The following is a 14,343-nucleotide window of genomic DNA, read 5'->3' on the forward strand; positions in this document are numbered from 1 at the left end:
CGCTCTGGAAGCTCTGCCCAGGGCTGGAGGACAGGGGTTACTGTGTTCATTGGGCCACCTTGTTGGGGCTGTGCTGTGGGGAGGCATTTGCCCCTCTCAGCTTCACACCTCTATTCTTGCGTACCCTGTAGGCAGCTGCTGCCCACTTCCCCTCCTTCAAGGGCCCCCTCTCGTCTTCTTTGCCCCCCTCCACACTGCTCGCCTCACTTCCAACCTCTTCCCATTGCCCTGGGTTTGGTCTGCATTGCAGCATGAGCTCTTGGGGGCAGGCGCCATGCCCTTGGTATACATCCTCTGTCATGCCCCCAGCCTCTGTACACGTGTTCATTAGCCAGGCTATAGTCCCTAGCTGCGAATCAAGTAGAAAACATGAGCTCCAGGAGACCGGCCCAGGATAGGAAGTCATCCTGCACCCTTGAGGAGATGAAAGGCCTCCAGGGTACACTGCTCCATAGACACACGCCAGGAGGGATGCGTTGGGGGTGTGCTGGGTAACACATGCAGAGGTGCTGGCTGCCCACTCGGGCCCTACAATGGAAGGGCAGCTCAAGCCTGGGGATAGACCCTTTCCAGTTGGTGTCTAACCATTCGTCTGCTCTCAGTCGAACATAGAAAATTGACAGCCCCTCCCCGGGGCCTTCGCGAGAGCAACTCCACCCAGAGAGCCAGCTTCTCGGCTGGTGTAAAGCCGTGCAGTGCCACTAAAGCTGTTGGAGTCAGCAACGCTCCATTAAAACCAATGCAGCGGTGCTGATTTACACCAGCCAATGAGTGCCAGGAGGCCACTGTTGCACAAAGGGAACCCATCATGCTCAGAGAGCAAATTAACCCCAGGCGGGATTGGCCTCCCCGCTGAGCTGGAGCCATCTCACCATCCCTTTGGCTGGCTGGGCATGAAAGTTCTCCAGTGGGGAGGGAAGGAATTGCATCTGGAGCCCACTTGCCAACTCTCCACTGCCCTCCTCAAGCTGATTTCACATACAAGCAGCCTGGTAGGGAGAGGTCCTGCCCACGCACAACGCCCACCAGCACTCTCAGGGATGCTACAGCACCTGCCCCAGGCACAGCAAGTGACTGCCGCCCCCCCAAGATTTGTAACTTGAGAGCCAGCCTGATTTGCTTCTCCAGCAATGGGAAGGGAGTGGGGAGCCCCTCATCACCTGATTTCCCTCTTCGGCCACAGGATCAGGCTGGGGGTGGGGGGGAAGCTTGCCTGTCACTCCTTCTGGTAACGGATATGGAGGCAACTCACTGTCTACTCTTCCACTCTGGCCATAGGCTGGAAGGGAAGAGGGCAGCAAGGAACAGGGGCCAGTTCACCCTCCAAGCCAGCAATGCCATCAGCTTGGTTTGAAACATCAGGCCCCAAATCCCTGGTCTTGTTTGCTCAGCTGCTATTTCAGATTGCTTCGGTACCTTTCTAGGTCAGTGCAGGCAGCTGAAATCCAACCTGGGATTTGGCTACCTTATCGCTTTCCAGTGGTTAAGAAATAGCACAGGATCCCATAGCAGCTGAGCACCAAAACAGACCCAGCCTGTTGGATCTCTGCTCCTGCACGTGTGCAAAGGGGAACGTGGGCAGAGGCTCGGGCTGATTATGAACATGCGCCCCCGCGATCCAGCCAGCAACCTGTGAGGTTTATCCTCAGCGCAACATAAAAAGCTCTTAAGTGCAGTTAACCAGGATGGCACCTGGTCGGCCTTTCAGCAAGTTTTCAAAGAGATGTTAAGAGTAACAAGAAGGGTTTCTTCAGGTATGTTGGCAACAAGAAGAAAGCCAAGGAAAGTGTGGGCCCCTTACTGAACAATGGAAGCAACCTAGTGACAGAGGATGTGGAAAAAGCTAATGTACTCAATGCTTTTTTTGCCTCTGTCTTCAGGAACAAGGTCAGCTCCCAGACTGCTGCATTGGGCAGCACAGCATGGGGAGGAGGTGACCAGCCCTCTGTGGAGAAAGAAGTGGTTCGGGACTATTTAGAAAAGCTGGACGAGCACAAGTCCATGGGGCCGGATGCGCTGCATCCGAGCGTGCTAAAGGAGTTGGCGGCTGTGATTGCAGAGCCATTGGCCATTATCTTTGAAAACTCATGGCGATCGGGGGAAGTCCCGGATGACTGGAAAAAGGCTAATGTAGTGCCCATCTTTAAAAAAGGGAAGAAGGAGGATCCTGGGAACTACAGGCCAGTCAGCCTCACCTCAGTCCCCGGAAAAATCATGGAGCAGGTCCTCAAGGAATCAATCCTGAAACACTTACACGAGAGGAAAGTGATCAGGAACAGTCAGCATGGATTCACCAAGGGAAGGTCATGCCTGACTAATCTAATCGCCTTCTATGATGAGATTACTGGTTCTGTGGATGAAGGGAAAGCTGTGGATGTATTGTTTCTTGACTTTAGCAAAGCTTTTGACACGGTCTCCCACAGTATTCTTGTCAGCAAGTTAAAGAAGTATGGGCTGGATGAATGCACTATAAGGTGGGTAGAAAGTTGGCTAGATTGTCGGGCTCAATGGGTAGTGATCAATGGCTCCATGTCTAGATGGCAGCCGGTATCAAGTGGAGTGCCCCAAGGGTCGGTCCTGGGGCCGGTTTTGTTCAATATCTTCATAAATGATCTGGAGGATGGTGTGGATTGCACTCTCAGCAAATTTGCAGATGATACTAAACTAGGAGGAGTGGTAGATATGGTGGCAGGTAGGGATAGGATACAGAGGGACCTAGACAAATTGGAGGATTGGGCCAAAAGCAATCTGATGAGGTTCAACAAGGATAAGTGCAGAGTCCTGCACTTAGGACGGAAGAATCCAATGCACCGCTACAGACTAGGGACCGAATGGCTAGGCAGCAGCTCTGCGGAAAAGGACCTAGGGGTGACAGTGGACGAGAAGCTGGATATGAGTCAACAGTGTGCCCTTGTTGCCAAGAAGGCCAATGGCATTTTGGGATGTATAAGTAGGGGCATAGCCAGCAGATCGAGGGACGTGATCGTTCCCCTCTATTCGACATTGGTGAGGCCTCATCTGGAGTACTGTGTCCAGTTTTGGGCCCCACACTACAAGAAGGATGTGGACAAATTGGAGAGAGTCCAGCGAAGGGCAACAAAAATGATTAGGGGTCTGGAACACATGACTTATGAGGAGAGGCTGAGGGAACTTGGATTGTTTAGTCTGCAGAAGAGAAGAATGAGGGGGGATTTGATAGCTGCTTTCAACTACCTGAGAGGTGATTCCAAAGAGGATGGTTCTAGACTATTCTCAGTGGTAGAAGATGACAGGACAAGGAGTAATGGTCTCAAGTTGCAGCGGGGGAGGTTTAGGTTGGATAGTAGGAAAAACTTTTTCACTAGGAGGGTGGTGAAACACTGGAATGCGTTACCTAGGGAGATGGTAGAATCTCCTTCCTTAGAAGTTTTTATGGTCAGGCTTGACAAAGCCCTGGCTGGGATGATTTAATTGGGGATTGGTCCTGCTTTGAGCAGGGGGTTGGACTAGATGACTTCCTGATGTCCCTTCCAACCCTGATATTCTATGATTTTATGATTCTGGTAACAAGGAAGGGAAAAATCCCTGAAGAACCATAGCAAAACCTTCACTCAAGTTCATCCTCCGAAGGTATAAAATGGCAGTCCCCCAGCGTGTGGGAAGTAGCTTTGCTAAACCAGAAGCCCCACGGTCCACAGAGAATGGCAAATGACACCTTCAGCGTGTCTCTTCCCGCACACCTCCATCCGTCCTTTGAAACATTTTCTCACGCTTTTCCTTCCTTCCTTTCTTTTTTTGCTTTATCTTTTGGAAAACGCTCTCATCATAGGATATATTTTTTTAAAGTACTTTCCAATTTCAGAAAATCTTTTCGTTTCATTTCGTTGGTTGGTTGGTTTTTACACATTTATTGGAAAAAGTTAACAAACAAAAACAAAAATAAATAGTAGCAAGATTAAATCGGAGCTTCCCATGCATGGAAGTGCTGATGGGAAAGAGACAGTATAGGGCAGAGAGAGGTACAAGTGTCAAGCAACGACAATAAATACAGCCACACACGGCATCAGAAAGGGTCATGGTGCCGACGGGAGTCGGGCCTCTTTCAGGGATGAGCAGCAAGGCTCGGGTCCTGATGATGCCTGCAGCTGTTTAAGCCTGAGTAGTTACCATTGACTTCACCTGGGATTTTCAAAAGGACCTAAAAGAGTGAAGTTCTTGTCTCAGACGACGGGCCAGATTTTCAAAGGTGCAGGCAGGCGCCTACTGGAACTTACAAAAAAGCCTCAGTAGCTTAGAAATCAATGGGCGTTCGGCAGTTATCTCAAACAGACACTTTTGCAAACCACACTAGATGCCTATCCGCGTCTTTAGGCACCTGAAAATCTGGCCCCAAGCTCTTGGGGTAGGGCCTGTCTTTTCTTACGTATTTGGACTGCACCCAACACACTGGGGTCCTGCCTATGAGCAGGGCCCTTAGGTGAACTGCAATGCAAATACATGACAAATAATAATCATGAAAAGTTCCTACTGCTGATGGAAATTCAATGGTGGTGGGGGGGTGCTAACGTCTCTGGAAATCACAGCTTTCAGCGGGACTCCTCACGGAAGTAAAGCTACTCATGTGCCTGCATGGTTGTAGGCTCGGGACCCTTCTGTCCTTGCTGCTCTGTGGCATTTGTGCTGCAGTCACACGGATGATCAAGCTGAGCAGGGATGGGTTTGTGCACCTCAGTATTGGTAAACCCTGCGGTTCATTCATTGCACTGTTGAAGTCCCTAGCACTAAACATACGATTCATGATATTTTTTGGTTTAATGTTTTCAGGTCTGATGCTGCAAATGATAACTAGCTGGCACGGGGTCTGTTCCATCGGCAGGAGGCCTTCCAGTGACTTCAATGGGCTTTGGAGTAGGACCATTGTGATTATTACCATGAGCTTGCAATGGCTTGATGAGACCATCATGGTAATAACACTAAGCATGATGCTACCTAGCAGCTGTTTGGCAGGATCAGGCTCTTAGGGTGAAATTCACCCCTGTTCATAAAGGCTACAAACCACCTAATGCCATGATTTAAACCCTATTTTGAGGCTCTGAATAATGCCTCAACCTTGTGCTGGGGGGAATTTCACCCTTTGTTCTCCAAAGAACACTGTCAGATGACAAATATAAATGATAAAAAAACAACAACAAAAGAGCAAATTCCTCATCCACGTCATTAACGATCCCCCCAGGAGAATCACTTCTGAAACCATTTTTTGACACGCTAAATGGCTTTTTGCCATTTACACAGTCGTTCACTTTTTGCATTTGACTCCTCTTGCACAATAGAACCACAATGGTCAGTTTAAACTGTTGGGGTTTTTTTTAGTCAGTTTCAATTCCTGGCTGTGAGGTTGGGTTGCAAAAACTGCAGGAAACTTTTAAGTCCTGCACAAAAAATCTGTTCTGGTAGAAATCACAAGAAAACCCAGGAAACATTTCTGTAAAACTTGAAACAAAATCTAAATTTGGGGGCTGAAACTCCCTGCCAGTGTCCCCGAGACAGAATATTTGTGGAGTCTCAGGCCCAGATCCTGCAAATACTTAGGCGTGTGCCTAATTATATTCATGTAAGTTGTCCCATTAAGGTCAGTAGGAACAACTGAGTACAGTTACCTGTGTGCCAGGGTCGGGGCCACAGTCATTGAAGAACAGGGACATAAAACTGCCCCATAATATCTGTTAAAATCATTTTTAACATTTCAAAAGTTCTCTGCAATTTTTCCTAAAATAAACCATCTCCCCACCCTGGCAAATAACTGCAGCTCTTGCAGAACAAAATCAAGGCAAATATGCCCTGAAAATCCAGTGGACTGACAGTCCGACACTGCCCTGATGTGTGACCATGGGCATGACAGTTGCCACGCTCTGTGCCTCTGTTTCCCCTCCCATCCTTTGTCTATTTAGATCATAAGCTCTCTGAGGCCAGCACTGTCCCTCATTATGGGTATGTACAGCACCTAGCACCATGGGGTCCTGATCTCAGTTGGTTGTTACCATAATACATATAATGATATATTATAAAACAGACAGTGATAGGGAGTAGTACTACCCCTTTAAGCGACAGTCTGGAGTTTACAGCCAAGACAGGCTGGGCACAAACAAGGAGCACCATGCCCCACCCTTGTGGCTTGGCTACATAAACAGGAAAAGGCAGCAGCTAGGCTGCTAAGAAAGAGAGGATCAGTAGCTATGTTGTTTGCTGCAGATCCCCAGGTCACTAGCCTGTCATGGGTCCTAGAAACTTTGCTATTTCTGCATGTAAGTCTGGTTGCCCTGAAGTAAGGGTCTTATGATTGTGGTTAAGTGGTTCCTCCCTGATCTGGTGCCTCGGGAAAAGGGAGAAAGTCTGCCTCCCTCCTACAACATTAAGGGTATGTCTGTGCTCCAGCCACTTCTGGTGCTGCTGCTGAAGTGTAGACTGTGTCTACACTGGGGGTTAGGATGACCTAACAGGTGCTCAGCGCTGTGACATTTTTCACAGCTCTGCATTGTGTAGCTTGGTTGACCTAACTTTTGAGTGTGGACTAGGACCTCTGATGATGGGGGTGTGATTTGGAGGCTTTCTTAAAAGGCCTTTTTTTTGGTTAGTTTGGTTTTGGCCTCCCCCCATTCTTGAATCCTGTGCAGACCTGAGAAGATCTGTTTGCTCAAAACAGCTGTGGCTTGTCCTTTAAAAAGTGCTTAGAGATAGAGAGGGAAACTGTCAGCCAAATGAAACTTGGGAAGCTCTACAGTGCAGCCTGATCACTACCACCAGGTTAGCAACCCTTCCACTCCGTCTACTGCACCTCTTTGCCTTCTATGGCGTGTCTCTGACGCTTAGATGGGAAGAGCCAGCGGTCAGCAATTGCCCATATCTCCATAAGGGAGAGCACAAGGCCTGATTCTGATTTTATACTGTTGTAAATTAGGAGCAGTCAGCGGACGAGTGTGGTGTAAGAGGAGATTTAGCCCCAGCCACCCAAGATGCTGCCTTGCATCTTGTCATAATTTGCACTTGAGTGGCACTTCCCCCTCCCTTGGCGTGGATGTAAATGATGAGACACAGGGCAGGGCAGGGCAGGGCAAGGGTGAATCAGGCCCTACACTTCCAAAGTCTAATCTCCACTACATTTTGCATTCAAAACTTCCTCCCTTTATTTATCAACATGTCCCATCCCAGATTTAGTTCAGCCTCTAAATGCTGCCGATGGTGTGTGTGAGGCACCTCTGCCAGCCACCTGAACGGTTGTCACCAAGTCTTTGAAACCCAATTCCTCCAGAGAAACAACCAGCCATTAAAATGCAGGAGAAGCAAGATCCTCTTCTGTTTCTGCTACAGTGTGGGCAGGAGCAGCAGAGCTATACTTTGACTCAGGTGGGTCTGGCTGCTGAGGAGAAGTGGGTTTGGAGGGTAGCTTGGGAGTCCGCCTTGGAGTAGTTGTGCCTGTTCCCTGCTTTATAGCTCTGGTGCAGCTCATAATGCAGGAGACAAGGGGCGTAGCTGTGTGGAAGCAGTCAGAGACCACAGTGATCTGTGAACCACTGGTCCAGGTAGTAACACTGTCCCTGCAGCCTGTACAATGATGCTGACAGTGATCGGATTAGGGATGGACAATGCTTTTAGAACGGTAGACAGGCAGAGAGATCCCACAGATTCCCATCCATTGGGCAGCAGGAGAGTGGCTGATTGCAGGGAAATGCCTCATGCTCTGTCAGAGTTCTAGCTGCAGGAGGAGAGGATCAGGTCAACATGTGGGTCCTGAGGCACCAGGGAAATAGAGGGAATGGCTTATTGAGAAGGGGAGGAAACTTAATGGAGGGGTTAAAGGGCCCCTCTTCCTCTCCTTGCTCCTGGTGGAGCACATGTGACCTTGGCAGCAATAACTGGTGCTGCAGCCTAACTGAGACCCGACCCAGGAGTTAGTGGTCATCTCTGAAGAAGGGATGGTCCCCGCTTATCACCTTGCAGACCATGATCGCAAACTGGTTTTGCGCATGTAAAGAGCTGCTTGAGGGGTGGCATGGTCCAGGGGGTAGGACATTGACCTAGGATGCAGGAAACCTGGCTTCTATTACCTGGTGTGTCTCCTATTTAAACTGTAAGCCCTTTGGGGCAGGGACTTTCTTACTACATGTCAGTTTAGCACCCAGCACAATGGCGCCTGGACCTTGATTTGGGGCCTGTAGGTGTTACTGAAATAAAACAAAAATACCTTTGCAATGTCTTATTTACACTAGAGTGAAAAAACAATCGGGCCCCCTGAAAGGAGCTCAACCTTTTGTCTAATTAATCAGACCCCCTGCCTACTCCAGACTGGATGCTCCGTTGAAGTCCGTTGAGCTACCCCAGTGAAAGGGGAACCAGAACCTTGATTATTAGGCCCCAGTGCATGAAAGCATTTAAAGCATGTGCTTAGGACTGCCCTTCTCCAGGACAGCACTTAAGGGTGTGTTTAAATCCTACAGACGTCAAAGAGACTTTAGCAAGTATTTAAAGTTGAGCATCTGCTTACGTGCTGTCCTGAAGCAGGACACTTTCCTGAACCTGGGCCATAAGTTGTAGCCATTTGGAATTATCAGTGTATTAAGATTTCTGCCCCTCGGGTCTGAGAATATCAAACCTGGTGTCAATACATAAATTAGCTCGTCGTTTCCAACAGAATCTGAGTTTCCTTGGATAACTGATAAAATCAGGAATGTTAACTCTAGCTAAATCCTTACAAAAATACAAAATAAATAGGTCTATAGAAGAGAGGTTGGGGCTCACTTCCCCCCGTCTCCAAGAAGGCTCAGAGCATTGCTCGTACATTTCATGTGAGCTTTTCCAACAGAGGTCTCTGCAGTATACGGCTGATCATTCCGAAGAGCAGTCCCCACCACCTAACACCAAAGCTGAACATGGTGGGGTGTTATTTCAGGCGTGTCCCCTCCCACTGCCCAAATGTTCTAGGTCCAGCTCTTAACCAGGGGTGCCCAACTCCAGTGGATGCTAGAGGTTCCTGGACCCAGTTCCAGGTGCTGGTATGAGTGGCAGAAATGCAGGAGCCAAGCTCAGGTGCCCATATTTGATAAGTGGACACCCCACATGTGTTCATCCTTCATAACCGGCACGGAAAAAGGCAAAAGGATGTTGGAGTTTTTGAAGGGGCATTTGCAAATGTCTTGCAGGAAGGATTGCCACGAGGAGGGAAGCAAGCTATCAGCTAAAGAACTCCTGGGGTCTGATTCTCCACCGCGTTACACCCTGTGCCGCCCTTCCCACGCTACATCAGAACAGGAACGTTCCACACCTACGCTGCACAGATGTGTCTGCACAACATGGGGGGATTCAGGCCCCATGCTTCCTCCTCCCAGTCCATCCACTCTCTAGTCATTTATTCTTTATCATGCATCCATTCTGGCAAAGGTGCAAGGATTATACACAGACCAAGATCTGGAATGGGAAATGCAAGCATGTCCTTTATCAGCCACGCTTCTTGCATATCGTTTGCAACAACCCTTGAATAACTGACCTTTGCATCATACAAATGGGATCCTTGCACTTCTGCCTATAGGAGCAATCCTAGCTAGGATTCATTGGTCAATGAAGTTAGACCAGGAATGAATTTCCTGGCTAGATCTTTACACTCCAAAGTCACAGCATATCCCCGGTGTTCAGCTGAGAAACCAAAAGATAGCATGGAGGAGCCCATACCACCTTCTAGGTGTCAAAGCCCAAGAAACAAGGGGAGAGACAATGCAGGCCGTTTTCCTTTAACGGACAAAGGTGACTGGCTGTTCATCGAATTAGGACAATCCCTCCTTCCAAGCACTCAATCCTGCATTCCGTGCCACACCACCACATCCACTGACTTCTTTAGTACACCACGAGCACCTGCAGAAGTTCTGGCTGTGTCAGGAAAGCAGGAATGAGCCTCAAAGATACGAAAGGCCAAATTCTCTGTGACTGTAAACTGAAGCTAAACCCAATTGCAACAGGAGAGGATGTGATTGTGTGTGTGTGTATGTATACATACACACACGCACATAAATATGAAACCATTCAAGAAACTTTTGAGACAACATGCTCTGTCTTCTTTAGCAACATGGAGGCTGTGATAGCAGCTGCATTTTACCCCCACGCCTGATTCACAAATGGAAACAGAACCTCGAAATAAATTAAAACATGCGCACAACACTTTGCGTAGATCGTAAATTTCATAGGTGCAATGTTGGAAGGTCCATGTGTCCCTGAAGAGATCAAACGAAAGCCAAAGTAGGAAAAAAACTAACGCCAACCCACTGTGTTTCACCTGTGCCAGAAGTGTATGTATTTTCTGATCAGAACCAGAACTGGTATCCGCTGGCCATACGCCAATGATCAGCTGTGCAAAGGAAGCCATCCTAATAATAAATAGCAACCCCAATTCTGTGTTCAGCTTGTCAGCTGTTTGGTAACAATGGGAATGAACATGCGTCTGGTCTGGAGAAGCTGGTGTGATGTGTACATTCTGCTTCATCAAATATGCAAGCTCTCCCGGGAGCAGAAACATTAGAATATTCACTTTGAGCTCCACTTCTTCCTTTTGCTATTGATTTCTTTATTGCATCCCAGGTATGAGCTTTTCACCAGCCTTGTCTTTAAGAAAAAACCTCTCCTCTCGCTAGAGAAAGTTTCCCGCTGGCTGGGTTCAAAGGCAAACTCTGCTCTGGATACAAAGCTTTTAAATTACAGTCCCGGTGGCAGCTGGCATGTAAAGAAAGCCTCGTGCCCAGAGACTATTATGATAATGTCATTAAAAACAAACAAACAAACCAAGAACATGCCAGTTACAGGCTTCTTCCAAACTCTCCATTGCTCTCCCCATCCTCAACTCCCAGGGCTTCGCGGAGGAGTGAACAATTCTGGCGCAACAGCCCATGCTCCTGGCCACAATGAGGATGCAGGATGTGAATACGGATGGGTGCAGGGGGTGGGAAACCAGGCTGAACCGAATGAATGAAGACATTTTATGGAAGGCTCCAGTTTCTCCCCCACCCGCCAATCCCTTTCCTGTTTTCTCAGTAGGAAAATGGAATGCTGCCCCCAGGGAATCAGCTGGGGAGCAAAACATGCGCCAGGAAGTAAGCGATGGAGTCCCAGTGCTTCCAGAGGAGGAAGAGGAAGAGGAGCAGCAGGGTGGTGCTGAGGATGCGCATGCGGGTCTTCATGAGGGGCGTGATGAAGTTGGCGATGGTGGAGACGAAGACGAGCAGCACTGCCATGAGGGCCAGGATGACGTTGATGAATTTGCCTAGCAGGGCCCGGGCATTGGCGTTCTCCACCCCTTCCAGCTGCACCACCTGCTGCTGCTGCTGCTGGAGCTCCAGCTTGGTGACGCGGGTGAGGCACGACTCCACCGCTTCCTGCAGAGGTAGACGTGAACCACGGTTAGTTTGGCCGCAGCGTAGGACACCACAGCGTAGCGGCTACACTGTGTGGCAGAGAGTGCTGTCTAGTGGTTAGAACCAGGACTCCTGAGTTCTGTGCCTGTCTCTGTGAGGAAGGGAAGGCTGGTGGGTTAGAGCTGGGGACTGGGGAGCCAGGACTCCTGGGTTCTGTGCCTGTCTCCGTGAGGGAGGGGAGGTTGGTGGGGTAGAGCCAGGGACTGGGGAGCCAGGATGCCTGGGTTCGGTACCCAACTCAGTGAGGAAGTGTAGGTGAGAGCGCAGCACTCCTTGTTTCTGTTTCTGGCTGTGACACCTTGGGACAAGATGCTTAAACAATGCTGGGTGCCTCAGTACACCCACCCGGAATAGGGGAGTGTTATTCACCTACCTAAGGTAGGTTGCAAAAAGAAAAGGAGTACTTGTGGCACCTTAGAGACTAATCAATTTATATGCTCAAATAAATTGGTTCGTCTCTAAGGTGCCACAAGTACTCCTTTTCTTTTTGCGAATACAGACTAACACGGCTGCTACTCTGAAACCTAAGGTAGGTTGTCAGGCTCAATTAACATTTGCAAAGTGCTTTGAGATCTGCTGAGCTATCGCTGTGCAAAGTAGGGTTATTATTAGGGTTCTGCCCTGATAATCTTGTACCATTGAAAGCATCACCCCGAAGAGCCTTACAATGAAGGCATACGATAGTCAGAAAGAAGCAAGTTGCAAAGACTCCATTTTGGGATCCCTGGTTGACGGGACTCTTGTGCACATGGCACAAAACTTTCCTCAAAACCTTCCCCATCTGCATCCACGCGAACCCGCTATTCTGAGCGTTAGACAGAGGTATCAGAGCAAGGGGAAGTATACAGTACGCACAATGCATTGGGGGAGGGGGGGCAGAGATACAGCTATATCTGCCCACACGTGCCTGGTGAAGAAGGTGCAATGCATGTAAGGAAAGCACAGACCTTTTCCATTGCTTTGCAGATTTGCATTTAGCTTGGTTTGTTCTTAATTCACTTGAAATGTATTTGCTTCCCTTCCACGATACATGTGTTATTTTTTCCAAAGGGCGAATAAAACCTGAGCATCAAATATAGTCAATTCCACTGAGAAGTTCCCCCAATTGCCACGTGAGGGCAGAACAGTCCCCCGCAGACTGTGCTGAACAGTGACAGTCAAATGCACCCACTGGGGGCCTCTGATAAATGGCCTGTATATTATTGACACCCGAAAGGTGACAATGCAAAGGGCGGTGCGATGTGACAGTCCTAACGGAGCACTTCTGATCAGTCCCAACAGTACTGGGTGCAATACAAAAACCCCGACAGGTAGACAGACGGATTGACAGAGACGTAGATTTCAATGGTCTAGCTGGTGCTGTCCGTAAGACCCCAGCAGCCCCGTTTTCAGAGGTGCTCCAGAGAGAAGTGGCAGCTGAGCACCTCTGGAAACCAGAACAAAGTAGGGAGCTGGCATCTGCTCCCATAGGTTTTAACAGGAATGTTGTATGTAAGACATGAGAGGTAATTGTCCCATTCTACTTGTCAATAATGAGGCCTCAGCTGGAGTGCTGTGTCCAGTTCTGGGTGCTACACTTGATGTGGACAAACTGGAGAGAATCCAGAGGAGAGCAACACAAATAATCAAAGGTTTAGAAAACTTGACCTATGAGGAAAGGTTAAAAAACTTGAGCACGCTTAGTCTTCAGAAAAGAAAACTGAGCCGGGACCTGATCAGTCTTCAAATATGCTAAGGGTTGTTATAAAGGGGATGGTGATCAATTGTTCTCCACGGCCACTGAAGGTGGGACAAGAGGTAATGGGCTTATACTGTAGCAAGGGAGATTTAGGTTCGATATTAGGAAAAGCTTCCTAACTCTCAGGGGAGTTAAGCTCTGGAACAGGCTTCCATGGGAGGTTGTGGAATCCCCAACATTGGTGGTTTTAAAGAACAGGTTGGACAAACACCTGTCAGGGATGGTTTAGGTTTACCTGGTCCTGCCTCAGCACAGGGGGCTGGACTAGATGGCCTCTGGAGGTCCCTTGCAGCCCTACATTTCTGTGACTCCATGGTCATGGAGCAATGAGCCCCTCTGCTCACCTCAGGTTGCTTCTCTGCCCTGCTGCTAAGTGAGTGACTCAGACCTTTGCACTGTTCCCAGAAACACCCTGTGTTTACCTCTTGTTTAAAGTGAATTTAGTTCACTAGGAACTGGACACATTCCAGGCACACATTCCATGTGGGCCACGGAGCAGCCCTCAGTAGTCCATCACTAGTCCCCAGAGCCATGCAGCTCTCTACCGGACTAAGAGTCTCGGAGGGACATGGCTAAATTGTCCTACTGCTGTCTCTTCTGGGCTCTCTGCCTCTGAACAGCGTATCCCAGCAAATGACTGCTTTGGAAGGTGGTAGCTCATTCCTTAAAAGGGAATTCCTTCCCCTCCATCTTTCAGGTACTAGCCCCACACTTCCCCTCGAGGCACGTAGTGTCCCTTCTCCCGTTGCAGAAATCTGCGCCCCCCCCACCCCCGCCCTTTTCCTATCTCATCTACAAAAAGATGCCAGTTCAGCTGAGTAAGGATGGTGGCGTGGCCTCTCTGGGTTCCCATACCTGGATGTCCCTGGCTCTCTCATAGGACTGATAGGCCACCTTCTCCTCCATGCTGGCTAGCTCCTGCTTCAGGTTGGTCATTTCATTCTGGTGGAGCTCCGTCAGGTCATTCAGTTGCTCTTCCAGGCGTTCGTATCTGCGGGGGTGGAGAAAGTGCACGGGGAAGGTGTGAATGCTGGCAGCTGGGTTATTACATTTGATTCATCTTTCTCCTACCATGCAAGGAGAACAGTCTGTTTCCATCAAATTGAGATTCCATTAACTCCAGTTCCCCCCTAGCCCAAACCTCACTGGCGCCCCAGATATCTAGCATACAGAGGT

At 49.0% G+C, this 14,343-nt stretch overlaps 1 protein-coding gene across 8 annotated transcripts in view; it reads right to left on the reverse strand.

Moving 5' to 3' along the window:
• Window positions 1-213: 213 nt before the first annotated feature.
• TMCC2 (transmembrane and coiled-coil domain family 2) overlaps window positions 214-14,343 on the reverse strand; it is an 84,492-nt gene continuing 70,362 nt past the window's right edge. For all 8 annotated transcript variants that reach the window (XM_074936363.1, XM_074936364.1, XM_074936362.1 and 5 more), the window contains 2 exons: window positions 14,023-14,158; window positions 214-11,390 (listed from right to left, as the gene is read on the reverse strand). In XM_074936363.1, the coding sequence (XP_074792464.1) occupies window positions 11,079-11,390; window positions 14,023-14,158 (448 nt within the window). In that variant the 3' untranslated portion in view covers window positions 214-11,078. The remainder of the gene's footprint in view (window positions 11,391-14,022; window positions 14,159-14,343) is intronic.

Source organism: Natator depressus, chromosome 21, assembly GCF_965152275.1.
Source record: "Natator depressus isolate rNatDep1 chromosome 21, rNatDep2.hap1, whole genome shotgun sequence".
NCBI classification, from domain to species: Eukaryota; Metazoa; Chordata; order Testudines; family Cheloniidae; genus Natator; species Natator depressus.